This window comes from Chenopodium album, chromosome 19 (genome assembly GCF_948465745.1).
Source record: "Chenopodium album chromosome 19, dcCheAlbu1.1, whole genome shotgun sequence".
In the NCBI taxonomy this organism is placed as follows: Eukaryota; Viridiplantae; Streptophyta; class Magnoliopsida; order Caryophyllales; family Amaranthaceae; genus Chenopodium; species Chenopodium album.
The window spans coordinates 11691804-11712779 of record NC_137852.1 but is presented as its reverse complement, the minus strand read 5'-3'; the positions used below and the strand labels follow the sequence as shown (position 1 = coordinate 11712779).

General features: G+C 34.6%; 1 protein-coding gene and 1 pseudogene across 1 annotated transcript; one reads left to right on the top strand and one right to left on the bottom strand.

Annotated features, from left to right (window-relative positions):
• Positions 1-2903: 2903 nt before the first annotated feature.
• Positions 2904-5376, top strand: LOC145594960 (putative pentatricopeptide repeat-containing protein At1g02420 pseudogene; annotated as a pseudogene).
• Positions 5377-6006: 630 nt separating this feature from the next.
• Positions 6007-16866, bottom strand: LOC145595528 (uncharacterized). The gene is made up of 10 exons (XM_081651944.1): positions 16558-16866; positions 14729-14788; positions 13904-14005; positions 12873-12949; positions 11323-11446; positions 9662-9726; positions 9322-9391; positions 7213-7288; positions 6751-6832; positions 6007-6288 (listed from the first exon to the last, which is right to left on the bottom strand). Exons 1-10 carry the CDS (start codon positions 16607-16609, stop codon positions 6145-6147), a joined length of 852 nt encoding a protein of 283 aa, XP_081508070.1. The 5' UTR covers positions 16610-16866; the 3' UTR covers positions 6007-6144.
• Positions 16867-20976: the final 4110 nt, after the last annotated feature.

Below are 20976 nucleotides of genomic sequence, written 5' to 3'. Positions count from 1 at the left end.
ATAAGAGTCATTTATTTTACTACTCAAGGGTACCATATAGAAAAATTCAAAGACTCAAGGGTATAATGTGAAATAAACTAATAACTCAAGGTCACCTTGTAGAAATTTGAATTTAGGAGGATACAAGGTAAAAAAAAAACTCAAAAACTCAAGGGTACCATGTTGAAAAACCTACAAAATTTAGTATTATTTCATCTTCTCTCCCCATGCCCACTACAAAAAGGGCAACCAATGTCCAATGGGTGTGCTCTAAGAGCAAAACCAATGGTTGTCCATGCTAAGGGTGGCCATCAAATATTTAGTTTATATCTCTCTCTTCCATCTCATTTATGTCCAATTCTTATATCCACTTATACCCAAATACTCTCATTGGTTGCCCACTATTTACTCTGGTCATAAATATATCTTAATTAGACTTGTACTAAATAATTAAAAAGAATACTATAAAAACTAAATACTATAAGCCAATTATAGCAGGACAAGTGGCGAACTCTAATTCTTTGCCCACCTTTTGCCAAAGGTCATGGCATTTCTCTCTCCAAAATTGATGAAATTTTATTTTTTGAGAAGGTTTTGCGTGAGACCGGTCTCACGTGAGTCCAGTCTACACGGCAACAAATATACAACAACAATAACAACACAACGCAACAACCTGCGCGGCTGCACCACCATTGTTGGCTTGTTGTTATCACCCACCACCGTCACAAACGACAACCAAACATAGCCAGCACAGCAAACCTAGCCACAGAGCCACTGCACGATTCCTCCTCTCTCGCTTCCATGCCTCCGACGCATCGTCGCCGTCCCACCACCACCAAAATCAATGAAAACCTTCCAAATCTACCGCCGACAGCCAAAACTAACCACGGCAAGCCCGCAAATCAATTTGAAAGATGATGATGATGGAGGAGAGAGAAAGGCATATGGGGGGTTTCGGAAGTGATGCTGCAACAAACTAGGGTTGCTACTGTCATTGATTATTTGAGATAGGAATTGAGGAGTTGTGATTGCCGTTCGATTTGATTTTCACCATGGACGATGGTGATGATGATCAATGTACGTGTTTGGATAAAATGTGAAGCAAAACAATATTTTGACCAGTCAGGTAATGTTTAGGAATTGTATTTTTTATATCAGGTATAAGAATATTTTAGTCAGGTATTAGAGATTTTTTGTCAGGAATTACAAAATTTTAGTCAGGATAAAAATTTGTCTAAAACTGATAAAAATAGTCTTATTCCTGATAAAAATAGTCCAATTCCTGACTATAATATACCAATTCCTGACTATAATATTTTTATGTTTTTGACCTGATAAAATTAGTATATTCCTGATGAAAAATACTCTATTCTTGATGAAAACTACTCAATTCCTGATGAAACGTACTCTATTCCTGACTATAATTTAATAATTCCTGATAAATTTGATAATTAATTATTCTATTATATTCCTGATGAAAAGTACTCTATTCCTGATGAAAAGTGTTCTATTCCTGATAAAAATACTCTATTCCCAACTATAATATATCAATTCCTGACTATAATATCTCTACTCTGATAATTGACCGGACTCATGTGAGTCCGTTCTACACAATACTTTTCCTTATTTTTTTTTCTTCTCTCTCCTCATGCCCACTACAAAAGGGCAACCAATGGGTAAGCTCTAAGAGGATATCCTCCTATCTTCTTGCACATCCATGAGAAACCTTAAAGCCAACCAAAAAGTGAGCTAAATAGACAAAAATCCTATTGATGCTAGTGCTTTAAGCTAAGGGAGGGTGATTGCAAAAGGAAGTTTATGGATGAAAAATACATCATTTGAAAAGGCTATATGTACAATTTGAGTTTGCACATTATAATAAATTTTTAAAAACTCAAATAGAGGATTTAAACCGTTTCAATTTAAATAATTTTTCATATATATATAATTATTTAGCTTCTAAAGTCTCAATTTATTTTTTAACATTTCTTCATTATGGTGTATAAATTGGATTAGACATTTCTTTGGGTTTGAATTGTAAGTTCTTAGGATTTAAACCATAGAAGTATGTTTTTAGGTTTGAATTGTGTTCTTCTAAGACGCACATTTTTTACTTTTTTTAAAGAAAACGTGAGCCTAATATATTATCGCAAATCAAGCTCCATCAAAGTGAAACGACTTTGGGGGAACGGACTCATACAAACATGTTTAGAACACTCATATATGTCCCATCTAGCAACTAGATGAGCTAAGGTGTAACCGGCTCTTTTAACATGAGAAATCACAAAGACCTACACATTTACTCCGTAACATTTATTGAAACTAGTATTATTTGCAAAACATACAATTAAATTTAACTTTAATATAATCCAGACTAAGGATAAAACACAAGGAACGTGGACCAAACGTTGCTTTCTCTTTTACTAAAATAGAAATTATGGGAAGCATCATGTGATGATCATCGAGTATTAGTCTATCACTACTCATCTGGTACTCCATAGCTAGTAGCCTAGGAAGTATCATGTAATGACCATCGAGTATGACTTTTGTAACCTTGTCCTACACTTTATTGTATTGGACTCACTAATTGACTAGATCACTTAAATCAATCAATCAATTACTCATATGTAATTGTATTTTGTAATTAATTTCATCATATATATATATATGCCTTTTCATTTTTGGTCTAATACGTGTCACTCTAAGCAAAAACAAACACCAGCCATGTGCATATGCACATTTCCTGAAGGGCAAAGTTGTCTGCTCACAGTAGATAAGAATTTCAGAATTTTTGAGCTCTTCTTATTCGGTTCTCGGTTTATAGGTTAGGGATATCGTTAAACGAGTGTGCCGTGAGTATGCACCCGGCTGCATAAAACAAGCATCGAAGTCTGAAATGACCTAAAAAAAACCGAAATGTACAATAGCAAGTGAAAGTGGAGAACGATTTCAAACCTAAATTGAAACACAACACAACTCCCCCTCATTCCAACTTCTTCAGCCAACACAACAATGGCTCTAAAACTCCTCCATTATCAGTCGCCATTAAGGTATGCTCACTTCTCTCTTTCTCTCTCTTCTTCACAACTTCGACTCTTTTCATCAGAAAAAACCCCTTTAGATCATGAAGTAGACAAAGTTTTTCGCATAATCAATGATTCATCTTCACCCCAGAAACTCAAACAATCCCTAAATTCAAGTGGGATTTCTATGTCAAATGAACTCATTGATAAAGTTCTTAAAAGGGTTCGTTTCAGTCATTCAAACCCACTTTTAGCTTTAGAATTCTTCAAGTTAATTGGAAAAAGTAAAGGATTTTATCACACCCAATTTTCTCTTGATACAATGCTTTATGTTTTAGGTAGAACTAGGAAGTTTGATCAAATTTGGGAGATTTTGAATGATGTTAAAAGGGAAGATCGTAATTTGATTTCTCATAGAACTTTGCAGGTTGTTTTAGGTAGAATTGCTAAGGTTTGTTCTGTTAGACAAACTGTTGAAGGGTTTAAGAAGTTTAGGAGACTTGTTCCTGAATTTGATACTAATTGTTTTAATGCATTGTTGAGGGTTTTGTGTCAAGAGAAAACAATGGTGGATGCTAGAAATGTGTATCATGGTTTAAAGGGTCAGTTTCAGCCGAATGCGGTGACTTTTAATATACTTTTGTCAGGGTGGAGGTCGTCGGAGGAGGCCGAAGGGTTTTTCGAGGAGATGAAGGAGTTGGGGGTGAAGCCGGATATTGTGACTTATAATAGTTTGATTGATGTTTATTGTAAGAGTGGAGAGGTTACGAAGGCGTACCAATTGTTTGATAAAATGCAAGAGGAAGGGATTGGTCCGGATGTGATCACGTATACGAGTTTGATTGGGGGTTTGGGTAAGGCAGGTCAGCCGGATAAGGCTAGGGATGTGTTGAGGGAGATGAGGGAGTATGGATGTTACCCGGATGCTGCAGCGTATAATGCTGCTATTAGGAACTATTGCATTGCTAAGAGGCTTGGTGTTGCTTTTGAGTTGATGAATGAGATGGTGGCCAAGGGGCTGAGTCCGAATCCAACTACGTTTAATTTGTTTTTTAGGGTGTTTTATTGGTCGAATGACTTGAAGAGTTCTTGGAGATTGTATCAGCAGATGAAAAAAGATGGTTGCTTGCCAAACACACAGTCCTGTATGTTTTTAATTAGGCTGTGTAAGAGGCAGGAGCAGGTGGATATGGCGCTTGAGCTGTGGAATGACATGGTGGAGCAGGGTTTTGGATCGTTTATATTGGTGTCTGATGTGTTGTTTGATTTGCTTTGTGACGTGGGGAAGTTGGTTGAGGTGGAGACATGTTTCTTGCAGATGATAGAGAAGAGACAAAAGCCAAGCAATGTTTCTTTCAGAAGAATTAAGGTGCTAATGGAATTGGCAAATAAACATGAAGCCTTAGAAAATCTATCACAGAAGATGGCTATTTTTGGACCACCTATCCAAATTCGCAAGCCAAATGAGAACTTTGATGATGCCACAACCTTGCGATCAATTGCTCGTTGAGTTAGACTGAGATGTGATATTTTGAATGGATCAAGTCGCAACGGCTTTCTGTGCATGGCTTATTTTGCAGCACATCCTTTGATGTCAATTATGCTTTGAAGCCTTTGATGCTCTCAGCTGTGTTGATGAGGAATCTTTTGGTTGTTCATTGGCTTAACAGCTGCAAGCAAAGCTGTTAGTAAAGGATGAAGAATTGTGTATTATTTGAACGATCATGGCATAGAGATTCAGGGGCTCACATTTCTATCTGCCTGCATGGCATGCTGAGCAAACGGTTGATTCACTGGGATGGTCTGCACTGACCCTTGCTGCTGTTTATTGGCAATGCTTGCAACTATCTGTCACTCGTTTTTTTAAATAAATGTGTTTGTGAGAAGCAAGCATATGGACCAATCTTTTTCTAACTTCCGCAAGGCCCGTGCTTCCAGAGCTCATAGCAGCATACCTTAATGCCAAAAACCCACCCAAAATCACGATATCTTCCACATGGTAGAATCACCCCAAGGGAAAATATGTGTTAGTCAGGACACCCTTTTTCAGCATACCTATTGAATAATTGACTGTTTCTACAGTTCTACCTCTTGGTGATTGTAACAAATATCCCAATTCTCCTCATAATTGCTTGGTGGGCTTGCTGCAAATTCTTAACCTGACCTTTGGACGACCAAGTGGAGCTGATACGGTGCTACCAAAGAGATTTAACATGTACTCATACTGCCGCATACTGCAGTTCCTGCTATATAAGATGTTGACTAGTAATCATTATATTTAAAATGTAGCTAACAGTTATGGAAAGGCATTTAGAGACACCAGTATGTTCCAGATGAATAGATGATATTGAATCACCCTAATTGATTTTTAAATTTTGGTTCTTTGTCTTCTTACTGTTTTTGAGTTGTTTCATCTATATTAAACTGGTTTTGATCATTACTCTGTAGTATTCAATATTTCAGTTTATGTATTGTAAATTTACAATTGTGCAGTGGCATTCAAACATTTTGTGAAATAAGTTTGTGCAGTGGCATTCCATATTTTTTGCACGATAAATAATGTCATGCATCAATTGGGAATGAACATTAAAAGGTGTATAAAACAAGGCCAGATATAAGAGTAGACAATGGAGTTTCTAAATTATCGTTGAACATTCCAAAAGACTGAAAAGAGGCAATAATTAAAAGTAACCCTAACCCTTGCTTAAGTGGAACTGTGGAAGATTGGCCTTTAGTTTGAGACTTCAAACTTGTGTTGATAAAATAATTTATATTTTATACTTATTTGAAAATTGCAAACCCATACCAACCTTATATTTTAGTCTAAACCAAGGTGTATACCCATGCTTAATAAATTGATAAAAGTACCCCTTTGGAAAATTTTAACCAAACTTCAACATATATGTAGAATACCAATTCCCCCTCTCTTGAAAATAGGGGAATAATAAGAAGAAAAAGAAGAGAGTTCAATGAAAGAAAGAGAAGATACAAAAAATCAGATGATACACATTAATGGACTGTCACTGTATGTTCGACATAATATAAGACATCACAAGTTTGGCTAGGTTCCAGAATTTTGATTGAACAGAAGCTCATGAAATTTGGCATTAGAATTCCTAAAAATAGTCATAGATTTTTTCTTCTATTGTGTTGTCTTTGTTCTGCTTCTCGTCGCTCTAGTAAACATGTCTTTTATGTTATGCGAATCTGTCTCTATCTTCACCTTTTTTCCCTGTCTCGCAGTCTTGGCTGTTTTCTTGTTAGTTGACTCTGCTCCGCCATTTTCCTGTTGACATCAAAAATTAAAACTTTCCATTATACTCTTAACAAGCAGACATTTGTACATGAACCATGCATATTAGGTGATAAAAGAACTACTAGTAATTAGAGCGTGCATGGTATGCTAAGATAACTCAACAATGATCAGTAGCATTTGTTACTTGTGTTTGGTGACAGGTTGACGGAATGAAGCACTTTGTTATTACTTTAAATGTTATCACCATGGCTCATGCCAATAAAATGTTAACCGCAGAAGGGGAGAAATGCTCAACAGAAGGCATCCAAATCTTGACAAAATACACGTCAAATTGTATCTATAAATGGTACATTTAATCGCTATTCATAAAATAGATGCTTCGTATCTAATAAGGGTAAGATTAGACATAAAGCTCCATTAAGAAAATATTTTATTTTTTGATGCCTGGAACCCAATCACCCAAATTGGAATTTATAAGACAATAATATATACCTGAGCTGAGGATTGAAGCACATTATCTGTCATGGAGGAAGAATGATCATCTGCTTTCCTTGTCAAATCTTGTAAATTCAATCTGTTCAATTTATAAAAAGTAAACTTAAAAATGAAAAGGAAAAAAAAAAAAAAAAAACAATTCCTATGAATATAACCTTAGTCTTTCAGAATTCAGACACCACTACATTCAGTTTTTAACAAGGTCAAAATTCTCATGATGTGTATCATTGCATATTTGCATGTAAACTTTAAACGTAAATCATACTACTACTTTGACCACCTTCAAAATCCATCACCCTTTCAATGGCAAAGTAATTTACTTGACATGAGACATTTTCTTATCGTTTGATCCATTATATAAACAAGGTTTGCTTTAGCCTTGCCCAAAACTCTATTAAATTTCTGTTCCTCATTTTCCCTAATAAGTCCATCTTTCTCTTTTACATTGTCAAAAATTACCTTAGATGATTACACAAAAGTTCCACCCAGGGCTTGTCTCTCAAATATTCTCCCAGTATTGATACCACTTCAGCCACTGCAATTTAGTTAAAGTATTACTATTAAAACTCAAAAATTTATAAAGAATAAAACCAGCAATTACACATGTTAGCTACTTAGCAAACAGAAACATATAACTAACATTTTCGGCTGCACTCTTTCAAGGACAAACATTCAATCAGAGCCATATTTCACGAGAAGTAGACCTTGCGTGAACAGACAAATGAGTAGCAGTGCCAAAGGCCATCTCTTTTGGCGCAGAGCTTTCGCTGAGAGGTAAGGGGTTTTTGCTAGAAATCGGATGAGATTCCTTCACATAATTAAAAACAGAAGCACAAAGAAAGCAAATTGATTGTTCATAAGAATTTAAGGAAGAAGATAGAACTTGTATTGATCGATCAGTATAATCGAATCAACTACAAGCGGTCACAGTTCGAGGAGTGGACTAACCTCCAAGCAACAATATGAAATAACAACAAACACTTATCTGAATGACCTACTACAATTTTCTCTCTTTATTAATACTACCCCTGATTCTTTTCTCAATCCTCTAACAGTTTTTCACACTACTGACAACTTCTCTCTATAACAACTTCTGACAATCCCCACCATACTACCCTGGTAACTGTTCCAACTCAAGTCAGCCTTCCTTTTTATTCCTCCTAGATTGAGCAGTGGCCTCGTTTGATTCCCTGCAATTTTAAATTTGATGTTTTAGTTAGATATCAACACAAGCTTTGTTGAGATGTCCAAGCCTGTGGATGATTGTCCCCAAGGTACATTATATGTTCCTTCCCTTGGTCAAGTTTAAAGTCCATCATAGAGTTTCTGTGGGGTTTTGAAAAAGACTTTCTTTTTTACAGACTTCTGCCACAACTAATCCATAGTGAAGAAATATGCAAGATAGAAAATTAGGTGAAACCGTCTATCTAGGTTCCTAGATTCCAATGCCTTTACTAATTTCATGACAGTCTAGTCTGGCAGGCTGATAAATCTGGGAACTTTGATGGCCAATAATTCTACACAATTACGAGAAAGTATCTTCCAAAATTTCATGTTTCCAGTTTATTTGGATACCAAGGTTCTTCTAAATGCTATAGCTTTTGTGAAGACACAAATTTGGAAAAGATACACTCTTTGCGGGTGCAGTGGCCATGAAGAGCTTTGTCCCCTGATGTTTGAGTTATGTCTTACAAAGGTACAGGGTCCAAGACTCATCTCTTGGGTTCTTCTTCTTTAATAAGCCGCATGCAGCCATGCAGGTTAGTCAATTTAGTTTTTGAAGGAGGGAACTAAAGGTTCCTTCCTGGTGCGCATTTATAGCTGTGATATATGTGCTTTGTTTGTGACACCTTGTACAAAAAGATTCATGGGGCTGAGGTGTTATAGGACCAAGGTTTATGGTTGTTCACATTTCAATTTCAATTATAAACTCACTATTAAACACAAAAGTAGGTGATCAAGCAGATTTAGCTTGTTGAGACGAGAAGACACTGCTTTGGCTTCTACTGTGCAGAGCTCGAGAGTGATCAGCTTATTGGTAAGACTAACCCTTCTAGAAGTTCATATGGAGAGGAATAGTTGTAAGTCTTATTCATTCTTGTCCTAATCCACCTAGATGGTCACGCAACAGAATTCACCATACATTTTTCCTTGCTTCCACCACAAAACATGCACCCCCCCCCCCCCCCTCCACTCTACCCACTCTCCCAACCATAAAACAAAAATAAAGAGCAAGAAAATGAAAGAAAAATGTGATAGGGGTCTGCGTCATTATGATCCAGATCCTTCACTATTCTATAAGTTAACTAGCAGCCAAACCCTATCATATTGTTCAGCATTTATTGAACCATTTCTATAAAATGTGACATTCTCCAGGATAGCAATATTAACCTGGATGCCAGCAAATGTCACAGTAATTACTTTCTAGTTTTCTTCTCAAAGAACAGAGAACAGACAAGTTCCTAATATCATGCATCAGAATCCACTATAATGACGACCTTGCAATCAATATAACATTCAACGAATTCTACAGTGAGCCTTGAGCATTTTGAATATACTGATTCTTACATGTATGTTTGTCATCCTGAGCAGCATAGTTCTTGTCCAGTGTGAGTAAAGTTTGTTTTAACCGGTTAACCTGCAGAGGAAAGAAAAAATATCAGAACTAATAATAAGTTCTAAAATCCAGCTTCACTAGATTAAACAGTGAGAATTTGATCCCCTTAAAACAGATAAAGTACAACCAAAGCTATAAAAACTTTAGTTTTTAGACCCTTAAACAATTTGACCCCCAACGCTAGCTTATGCCAATCAAACATAAAACTACCTTTTGAATCATTCAATGAAGCAAAACATAGGATGTGACTATAAGCACCATTATGCTTTACAAGTGACAAGATGGACACACCTTTGCACACAGCCAAGCTATAACCTTGGAATCATCCAGCCTAAAGAACTTTGTTGATCCAATATCTGTTCATAACACGAAGTGATATATCGTGTTAAAAATTTTAAAAAATAAAAACAAAAACAAATAAGTGCTATAGTTTTTGAAAATACGGCAAAAAAGATAATTAAATACAAAAATTTAGTCATGCCAATCAAGGCTTCTACAAGGACAGAAATTAGCATATAGCGAAAAGACTAATTCCAATTTGCAAGTCAATAGTGTCAAAAGAAGCTTGCAAGTTTGACCAAATAACATCTCATCTTGATGAATTATTTTCTTACATGTCACAACCAGGGAAAACTCATCATATATACATATCGGAGGTTATTAATCATCAAGAAAACAGTTTCCATACTTTAACCTGGATAGCAGCACTTAGGTCTCTGCTCTACAGCAATCCAACAAAGATTTCATATTTGTCTCCAAGTTTCTGTATGTTTTGTGCTTAGTCCTTGAGATATGTACTAGGCCCATAAGAGAGATCACAAGTCACAAACTCAAATACATTTATTTAATTGAGGTGTATGACATATCCCATGAAGTCAAGCAAGCAGCTGCTTCTTCTTCTCGCAAGCCTGAGCTGCTAATTAAACCTCATCATCAAAACTTTAATACTTCCCTCCAAACTCCACCAGTGTAATCAATTACAAATTGTAAATGCTCAGTAGTTCAATTAGCCAAACCAAGTAATACACTAATGGGATCAACAATTATATTCCAAGTGAGCATTCTTTTCAAGGTAAGCAGTCTATGGTATACAGCCTAATGATATAAGCTTGTCCTGTTTCGTTGATATAGCCCAAAACGGCTTACTGACAGCAGATATATCCAAGTAATAATGTCAATCAAGTTCCAGCCACCAGAAGTTATGGAAAAGCACATTTGCTTCCATGAAATAACGAAGTTCTAAAAGGTTATGATCTAACATTTCACAGAAACACACTGCAGCTTATTTAACTTGTTAAGCAAGTAGATGAAATATATAAAGAATGATTTTGAATGACAGGTACTATTATCTTGCGAGTAGATGTATCATTCTAATCTGGTTGCCATAACACCCAAGAAATTAAGATTGAATTGGGATCCTTGCTATGGATGTTGTTCCCTCGGTGTGAAAGCAGTTGTTTTGTAGTTTCAGAATTCTGCTGATCCCAAGTACTCCATCCCTATTTATTCATAAAGTATGTGCACGAAAAAAATATCACTCCTCCAACTATACTCGAAAAGAATGATTTAAAAGGTTTTCTTTTGTACCCTTCTAATGATCTGAGCACCAAGTTGAGACAAGCTAAAGACTGCCTTACATTTTTCAAACACGGTCCATTTCTTTGCCCAAATACTGGAACTCCTAAGTCCTAAACCCCGATTCGTGTGCTATACATCACTACAAAGATTAGTCAAGGAATCCAAGGATAGGTGACACGTGAGTTTTAGTGTAAACATGGAAGAGAACTACCACAAACTATGCAAAATCTATTACTTTAATGTTAGAAACAGCAACTGCTGCACATAGAAATAATTATAGCAGCCGGCAATTGAGGTCTAGTATGATAGCAAACAAATAAAGAAGTATCACATGTGGAATGAGAAATTAAAGTGGAAATGGTTTTATCAGTGACCTTTTACTTCACAAACAACGCCCATAGATTTCTCAATAACTGGTAATAGATGATGATATCCAGGATAGCCGTCAATATACATTATCTCATCTAATTGTCTGAATTTGCCTGGATCATTCCCCTTCTGTGTCCATAAAAAACAGAATGATTAGAAAGAACTGCAATGAAAGACACAATATCTGAATTGATTTACAAGTGCGTTCCAAAATGATCAACTTTCAGAGAAATGTCCTATCATGCAATACTTATGAGACACAAGTAAAAAGTTGACTATATAAATGATATATACATATGTTGGCCTAAAAGTTAGATGACTTATGACACGGTAGGTAAAATACAATGCTATTTGTTTTAACTAGGCTAAGAATGAAAGAAATTGCGGAGTGTAATACTACAAGCCATCACTAAGATAAACAGACGACACTTAATTCTAGAGCTACATACAAATTAATACATTCATGAACGAGGATGGCCAAAACCCACTTGTTAAGTATTCTCTCCGCTCCCTTATGTTCTTTATGTTTAGAATTATGCGCGGTTATTAAGAAATTGTGTAAAGTAGGGTATATTGGAATATTTCAATGATTGAAAGTACAATTTTATTGAGACAAACAATGTTGTGCATGTGGGGTGAAAAAAGTAGAGGAGAGAGAAAGTAATAATAAGTATTAAAAACTATTAAAATAGTACATAAAGTACAATAGCACATGAAAAAGTAAGGACTTTTGAGTATTGAAATTGTAAAACAAGGGTAATTTTGTCCAAAATTAATGACTAAAAAGGGAAAGATACTTAAATGTAAAGAATAAAAAGAACACCTTAAATAGAAACGTAAAAAACAAATGGGAACGGAGGGAATAAAGAATAATTTCAAGCTTAGTAAGTAAATGAGAAGAAGCTTGAACACCATAGTACTAAACTTGTTTATGCCCGTTAATACAAATTAATAAATTCATGAACAAGATTGGCCAAACCTCACTTGTTAAGTAAATAATAATTTCAAGCTCAGTAAGTAAATGAGCTGAGCTTAAATACCATAGTACTAAACTTGTTATGCTCATGAACTTTACAATAGTATGTTCTTTTAATGTATATTATCAAACTTTATTTACTAAATGTGTTGATTTGTGAATTACTTTTAAACAAATTTATACATTCCCTCAGTTTGAGCTCCGTTCGAGATCAAATAAATCAGGCCAATGTGCATGGAGTCATGGATACTCCACTACTCAATCTGATTTGGTCTTAATTGTATCTCTTTTTATCTATTTACAGCCTAAACATATAATCTTGCATTTAAGTGTTGTGCAGTACCTTAAACATGACTCAATTCTAAACCACTAGAACAAGAGTGGGGAAGGGACCTCAATCATACATTACCCCTTAGCGAAGTTGGAAGACTGATTCATGAACTAACTATTTGGTCAACGTGAGCATACAACTAAAGGGCACTTGTATAAATTCCCAACCATGAGTACACTAATGCCTAACTGCCCAGTGCCCACACAATATTGTTTAAACCATAGGATAATAAAAAAACACTCAGGTACCTTCATTCGAGCATCCTCAAATATGGGAAGCATGATGAAGACTGGATCTATGGGTGTTGATATATACAAGCCTCCATCTGTATTAATATTGAGATACAGAAAATAAGCAAAGTAGATTAAGATTTATTTTGCAGTAAATTTCGGGGTAAAAGATGAAAAAAATTAAAGAAAATGACATTAGGAGGGAGAAAGAGGAGCTTTGAAAGATTTGAATGTGTTTGATTGAAAATAGATCTATTACATTTACTGCAGATTCAGAGACTATCCTTGACAGTCCAGTTTATTTCAGTAAGTAAAGATATAGTACATGCAACTTTTAAACACAATATGACCATATCCACTATTCAATGATTTCAATCACAAAATAAAGAATAATTTTTAGAAGATTTCCAAATGCCCTTGAGCTCATTAACATTCTATAAATCACACAAGTAAGGATGGTGCCTGCATATTTTCAGAAACACACTGCTAATGGCATCAGTTATTCCTTACTATCAATCCTTTTCAAAGTATCTAAACTTATACTCCCTTTGTTTTCTTAAGTTCTACTAACTATCCATTTTCATCTGTTTACCTAAGTTTACTCACTTTTACTTTATTCCTTATATGGCAACATTTTATTCATTCTTTCTCAACTACAACCCCCACTTTGTGGAGCCCAATTTAATAAATCTTTTACTCTCTATTTCTCTCCTCTTTAAAGCAAATGCAGTCACATGTGTGGTCCCCATTTTCACTTTTCCTTGGTTTTTGTATCTACAATAACGGAGTAAAACTTGGGAAAGCAGTGGTAGTATGTACAAGATCATAGGTTTACAAAGAGGTTACTCTTGATAAAGTTTATGTGTGTTGTTGTGACTTGTGAGTGCTTATTCTAGAACCCACCCCCCCCCCCCCCCCCTTCTCCAGATTAGAGACAAAAAAAGAGATGAGGGGTGCATCGTCTTAATTCTGTATTGAATAGCCCTATTGCAAGAAGATTGCATAGACTACTCTAATTCAGCTGATAAGGGGATCCAAGAATATATTACCTTCGCAGACATATTCCCCTAAAAACCAGGAGGTATAGGGTTTTTTATACCACTGGAATTCATGAAGACCCTCGTTGATATAAAGATAATTAGCTGCAATTCCTGAAAATTAATCAATAAGAAAAACAATTGAAGTACATTAGAAGTTGTAGATCAAGATCTACTTAATGATGCAATGAAGTGCCATCTATTAGAAAAACTCAAAGGTTGCTTCAATGCATCTCTTTTCTGCATGCGGAAATGAAGGCCAATGCTCTCAACATATTTGAAAATAATAGAAAGAATTTGAAGGTAGAGATCATAACAACAAAAAAAAAAATTGGAGAAAATAAATAAATAAAGACCTCTGGAAATTCATAATATGACCAAATTAAACTAGAGAGTTTGTCCTTCCAACTGTCTTCTCGTTCTAATTCAAAACCCGCCAATAGGATTTAATGACGGAAATAATAAGCTTTCAATCATATTATCTGAAAATACATAATCCCACATTTCCATTAAAGTGACCCCAACTGATAAACCAATAAAATTACTACTTTTGTGTTGAAAAACATACTTTAAAAGTTAAAGAAGCAGATAATCTTCCAAGAATAGCAAGAGGAGCAAATACCAAAAAATAAGAAGCCTAACAGTGAAAAGGGCTTAACAATCATGGTATAGCACTAAAAACACCAATGGAAAAGAAATTACATATAATCATAGCACCTGTTACTAGAAGCAATAATGACTATAATAAGATAAAGTCAACTCTGCAAGATAGTGATCATAGAGCCTTGTTTCAATAACACAAGATAGGATGCACTAAACTATATTTCTGAATATTACCAGATTTAGGATGGCGTAGAGTGAGCAACTGCCCTGCATCTGTCCCAGATGTACCATTATCTGTAGGTGGATTAAAAAATGTTAGGATATGAAAACAGTTGAACCGTTTTTTTCTTATCAAGGTTATCATATTTACAGCAACATCACTTTGAGGAGGAATGCATTGCAGATAAATTTTTAATATTTAAGCATGATGCAACAGACCCAAGGTAAACAGTATTAGTAAACATAAAGGAAGGTGCTAAAGTAACAATTTCAACACCTCTATAAAGAGATCAGCAAGTGCCCAATCACAAACCAAAAACACAATATTTCTGTTCTAAACTTCTAATACTCCCTCCATTTTATTTCTTTTGTCCTATCCATGTTCCAATTTAAGTTTTCCTTTTGTTCTATCCACTTCTACTTTATTCTAATTTTGGTAAACACTTTTACCATCATCCCCTTCATAGTGAATTGACAAGAAAAATGGTAATTTGAACTGCAAAGAGTTTAATTATGCGCTTTTATAGTGAATCAAAGGTTAATTTCGCCAAAAAAAAAAATTAGTAATTATTTTGTTTGGTCTATGTATTGCTGGTTTGATTTGTATTGATTGTGATTGAGGGAGATTAAAGTAAAGTGTTCGTTCCAAGAAGTGTTTCAAATTAGGGAAAATGTTATACTTTTCCTCAAAGGGTCTTCAATTATCATTACTTCAAAAATTATTTTCATGTTATTATAATAAATATGTCACTTGAGTGAAGAAAATTGCAAGAGGGGTAAAATGGGGGCCCCTGTAAACAGAGTTTTTAACAAATATAGTCAATTGGTAGTGATACCCAAACAAACTTTGGTATAAAAGTAATGTTTAAACCAAATACTTATAAGGCAGTTTTGCACAAAAGTTGACAGATAAAAGGCAGTAATTCGCGATATTTTTCTAAATAAATTAGAAGCATAACATAATTACTACCCTCTATATTCATTGCACAGCCATCAATTTGTAAATTACAGAGTTCATACTTCATACGCTACTAAGACTGTGAGAATATCAATGTTTGGCCATCACAAGTTCACAGGTCAGTGAAAATTTCATATTTGTATTTGCATACTCAGGTAACCCCCACCAAACCTAGGCAACTAGGTAACACACGTTTGTTGCGCCGAAGACTACATGCATTTTGCACAATCTCAAAGATTTGCTCAGAAATTGTACCTTGAGCCATTTATTCCACATGAATCATCTAACAACATTTTATTATTTTTTGACAGAGATCATGTTTCACAAATGATATGTAATTCGTTAACTGAAATCAAATTCAGATTATACACTGTAAGATGCATGAGGACCTCTTTTGAGGTACTAGTAATATCAATATGACACAAAAAGTCATATGCCAATGGGGTCTTTGAGATTCCTAGGATTAACCATTCCCAATCTAAAGTTCAACCCTCGACTATTCCTACTTGTTTGGTCTTGTCAATTGTTCTAATATAAGCCGCTACGTCTCCACCTTAATTAGTTTAACCTCTCCCCCAAAAGCAACTCTTGCGACCGACCTCGAAAATGCTAAAAACAAGCAACTTCCAGCAAAAGGAATACACTGATGTAATCCTTGTTTATCATACAAACACATTTACACTTTCCTTAGAAGTAAATAATACTGTAATCATCAAACAAATGCAATTAGCTTCAAAACCCTAAATTTGTCCAAATATAAAAATTAAGACTTTCATACAAAAATTAAGAAAAATCACAGTCTAAAGCACATATTATCAGAATTCTCAAAGGAATCGAAATAAATTGAAATAAAAATGAACAAAAACAGGAAAGAATTTGGGAGCACCTGGGGCAATCAGAACCCGAATTTCACCATCAGAACTTTCCCACCAATTCATTTTGCACCCCTTTTTATCAAAAAATGGGAAGTTGGCAAATTATATAAATATGGAATAAACCCAGAAAAATTAACCTAAAACCCCAAAATTTAAATTGATGCTTTCTTCAACAAATGGTTGTTTGGAGAGATTATGGATCGAAAAATGAAATTAAGAGCATAAAAATCAAAGAAGAATCAAATAAAATAGGTAGAAATTGAAGTTTAAGTGAGCAATTTCTTGGAGAATAGGGGAGAGTATTGTATATAGTGTTTGGGCAAAATGAGGGGGTTCAGGTTTTCTTTGTTAACACTTCTTTCTTCTGCGCGCCAATGTCATTTTTTCCCGCTTCTTTTGTCGCAAGTTGTTGACTTATTTACAGAAATCTAATCTAATATATATATTTAAAGAGGAGTTTTTCCCGAGTTAATTTTCTTAATGCGTCATGTAAGATTACAAATTTATGTTGTAACCAATTAAATGAGATATTATTAATTTCTTTTACAATTAAATAATTCAAATGTCACGTAAGCAAAATTGGCGAATGAGATTTTAATGTTTAAATTTATTAAATACAAAATATTATCTTTTGAGATTAGGAATTTTATCTAATATTTTAAAATTAATATAATAACAATTTTAATCACATAAATATGAAAATATTTTTTTAAAAAAATACTAAACCGTGCATCGCACGGGCTTCATCTAGTGTCATTAGATTAACATTTTAAAAAAAAAAATTAAATTCTTTTCCCGAAAAATTGTAAATAATAATCCCAGTTAATGGGGATTGGTAGAATGGGTTAATTTTTATTTTTTTAAAGTGACATGTCTCACAAGTTAATTGGTTAAAAAATTTTAAAAATATCAAGCCAAAACCCTTATGTCGACCAGTTGATCTGCCACCGGGCAGCCGCCCCAACTACGTCAGTTTCCCCCTCCCCCCTGCGTCGTTCTTTTTCGGCTAGCTATCTCGATTGAAAACTCCCAACCTCCCTCCTTATCTCCTCTTCCCGTTTTTCGACTTTCTCATTGGAAACCCTAGCCCACCAAAAACCTTAAAACTCACTTTCTCCACTCCCGAAAACCACCAAAAACCCCTCCCCCGCCATTGAAATCCCTAGCCACTAGGGTTTCAGAATGGGGGGAGGAGCGATTTGGGGTTTGGGGGGATAGGGCAAGGGTTTCCTTGGTGGTTTTGGGGGGGCTCGGTTGTTCTAGTTAGAAAGAGAGCGGATACTTCCCCCCGAAGGCGGTTCTCTGAGTTTCCCTCGACAATGCCGGATATTTCTCTTCCCCCCGAAGACGGTTCTCTGGGGGGTTACGAGGAGGGGGGAAAACAGCAACGCCAAGGGTAAGGGAAACACGACGGTCCGACAAGGGAGGAGGTGCTAGCTGGGCATTGGCGGTGGAGGTTAGGGTAGGGCGGTGGAGGCAGGGGATGCTAGCTAGTTTTTCTATCTTCTTTTGGACTAATAATCAAGACTTGACACATGTCAAGTAACATGGTATAATACGCCATTTACTTTAGTTGACAAGTTTTGGATTGAAGAAAGTAAACAGCCCCCAAAGTTCGGATTATTCCAAAATAATCCAAAGTTGGAATTATTTTAAAAAAAATACAGTAAAGTTGGAATTATTATTTAAAAATCTTCCTTTATTTATCATGAAAATCAACTTGTATTTTCTCGACCAAGGGGGTAATCTAATCCGATCTAATAACTAAAGTAAAGTATAGGTTTTTTTGGAGGGAATTTTTCTCCTAAACTATGCTTTACTTTTTATCGTTTAGATGTTTGAAAATTTATTAATTTGCCTTAGGAATTATATCATTATTTCATTCATATTTTTATTTTAAGTATTACACTTTGATAGGCACTTAATTTTAAATGATTTAATTGACTTAAATAAATAAGTGTGGAGGTTAGAGTATTACAAATTTATACTACGTATATTCTAAAAGAAAGATAGTGGATATTTTTTTATAGAAAAGTGATGAAGTTTATCACTACTTTCTCCGTGTCTTTTTAAGCATCATATAAAAAAAAATTCCTCCAAAAGTATTTGCTTAAAAAAAATTATTTTTACCATAACGAAGGACTGTATGATAGTTGTTGTACATAACTACAAAAGAGTTCTAAGGCCCTGTTTGATTCACCTTAATTTTGTTGAACTAAAATTATTTTTACTGAACTGAACTTATTTTTACTGAACTGAACTTAATTTTACTGAACTAAAATTATTTTTACTGAACTTAAATTATTTTTACTGAACTGAAATTATTTTTACTGATTTTCTATTATAATTCTTCTTTCAGAAAACTGAATTTTACTGAACTGAACTTATTTTTACTGAACTGAAATTAATTTTACTGAACTGAAATTAATTTTACTGAACTGAACTTATTTTTACTGAACTGAAATTATTTTTACTTAATATTATTTTTTTAAGGTGAAGAGAACAGGGCCTAAATCAAACTTTCTAAAATGACAAATTGTTCATTATAAGAAGGCTTGTTTGGCATTGCTTTTTGTTGTCAGTTTTTGGTTTTTTAAGAAACAAAAAACCAAAAACAGGAAACAAGAAAAAAAAAAGGTGTTTCTACTTTTCTGTTGTCAGTTTTCAAAATTATCATGATTTCATTAAGTTTGATTAATTTTTGATTCATTATATGACATATATTATTGATTTTAAAAACAAAAAACCAAAATATAGAAAACCACTGCCAAATGAACCCTTATATCTGTTTTTTTTTTCTTTTTTTTTTTTTAAAAAAAAAAAATATACTTCACAATTGAAGATTTGGTGTCTGGCGCCCATCCCCCTCCCATGCCACGTGACAACCCCCATTACCCCTGAACACCCTCTCCCCGATTTCCCCAACCCCACCGCCACCATTTCTCCAATTTCCCCAACCCCGACCCAACCCTTTCCTTGATTTCCCCAAACCTCGATCCACCCTGAAAAGGGCCTTCCCTCCCCGAAACAACCCCTTCCCCTATTTACCAGTCCCTGAAACCCTAAACTCAACCCAAAATCACGTATCAAACATGTCTGAAATTTTTTTTGATAGTAGTCAATAAGAAGAACCCTTTTTGAAGGTTGTTGTGGACAAAAAAAAAAATGTATATGGTAGTTTTGGACAAAAAGTTGTCAAATACTGCATTTTTGACAAATCCAAAAAAAAAAAAAATCTAATTAAACTAAAACACAATTGTTTTTCATACACAAAGTATGTGTCTATAATAGTCATAATAGTATCTTATCCCAAAAGATCCCAAATCGTAAAGAATTATGTTTCTTACTTCGAGTAAAATATCATTTGGGTATCAATGAAGCATATGTTAAGAGTAGTTGATATTGGGACAAAAAAAAAATTCCTAAAATTCAATAAACTAAACTATCCCGGCATCGTTCGCAGATGTTCGGGCACAACACTTGTTCAATACTAATGATAATCTGGGCTTCAAATATGGTATATATATATGTAGTTTTTCTGTTTGTTTGTTATGGGTTTTTTTTTTCTTGTACAATAATCTGGGTTTTTCACTTTTTTGCATTGTACAATACCTATATAAAAAAACGACATAAATTTTTTTTTTGTTGTTCGACATGTGGAACACTAAATGTCGCCCTCGAATCTCTAACTAATGCCCGCATTTATAACCTGCAATTACGTTCTTGCCCTTGTTTAAAAATATTAAATTTAGCTCAATTTACCACTTTCACAGTCTAAAAAAAATTAGTAATAATAATAATAATAACAACAATAAAACTAACACAATAAGAACAACACCAACAATAATAAGTAACAATAACAATTATGATAATAGTACTACCAACAATAATATGCAACATCATACCAATGACTACCGAATAACACGCACGTTATAGCAACATAAAGGGGTAAAGCTCTAAAAATGCTCTGAAGAAGGAGATCAAATTGATCTTTCAAATAAAAAACCAAAACATAAAATTACTCATGAGATTTTCAATCGAGAAAATCAGGATAATTAGGTAATGACTAAGACTGTCATGGCTAGAAGGAATAACAATGAAGGAAATCTTGTAGAAATACCATGACGGAAACGCCTAGATAATTAGATATTTTGAACCGCCGCTGGACGTTCGAAATTTCTAGGCGTTTCTTGCCTTAGATTTTCGAAAAAATGGGTGTTTTAGCCCATATCAAAAAATAAATAAACAAATAAAAGTCTTGCCTCCAGCGACGCCATCAACGATGACTTTCCCTTATCCCTCCGCAGCATTTCTGCAGAAAATCATGTAGATCTAGTAGTAGTGATGGAAAAAGGAGGTGATGGTGGGTGGTAAATTGGTAAAAGAAGATGGTGGTGGAAAATTGAAACTTCGAGATCTTAATTGTAGAT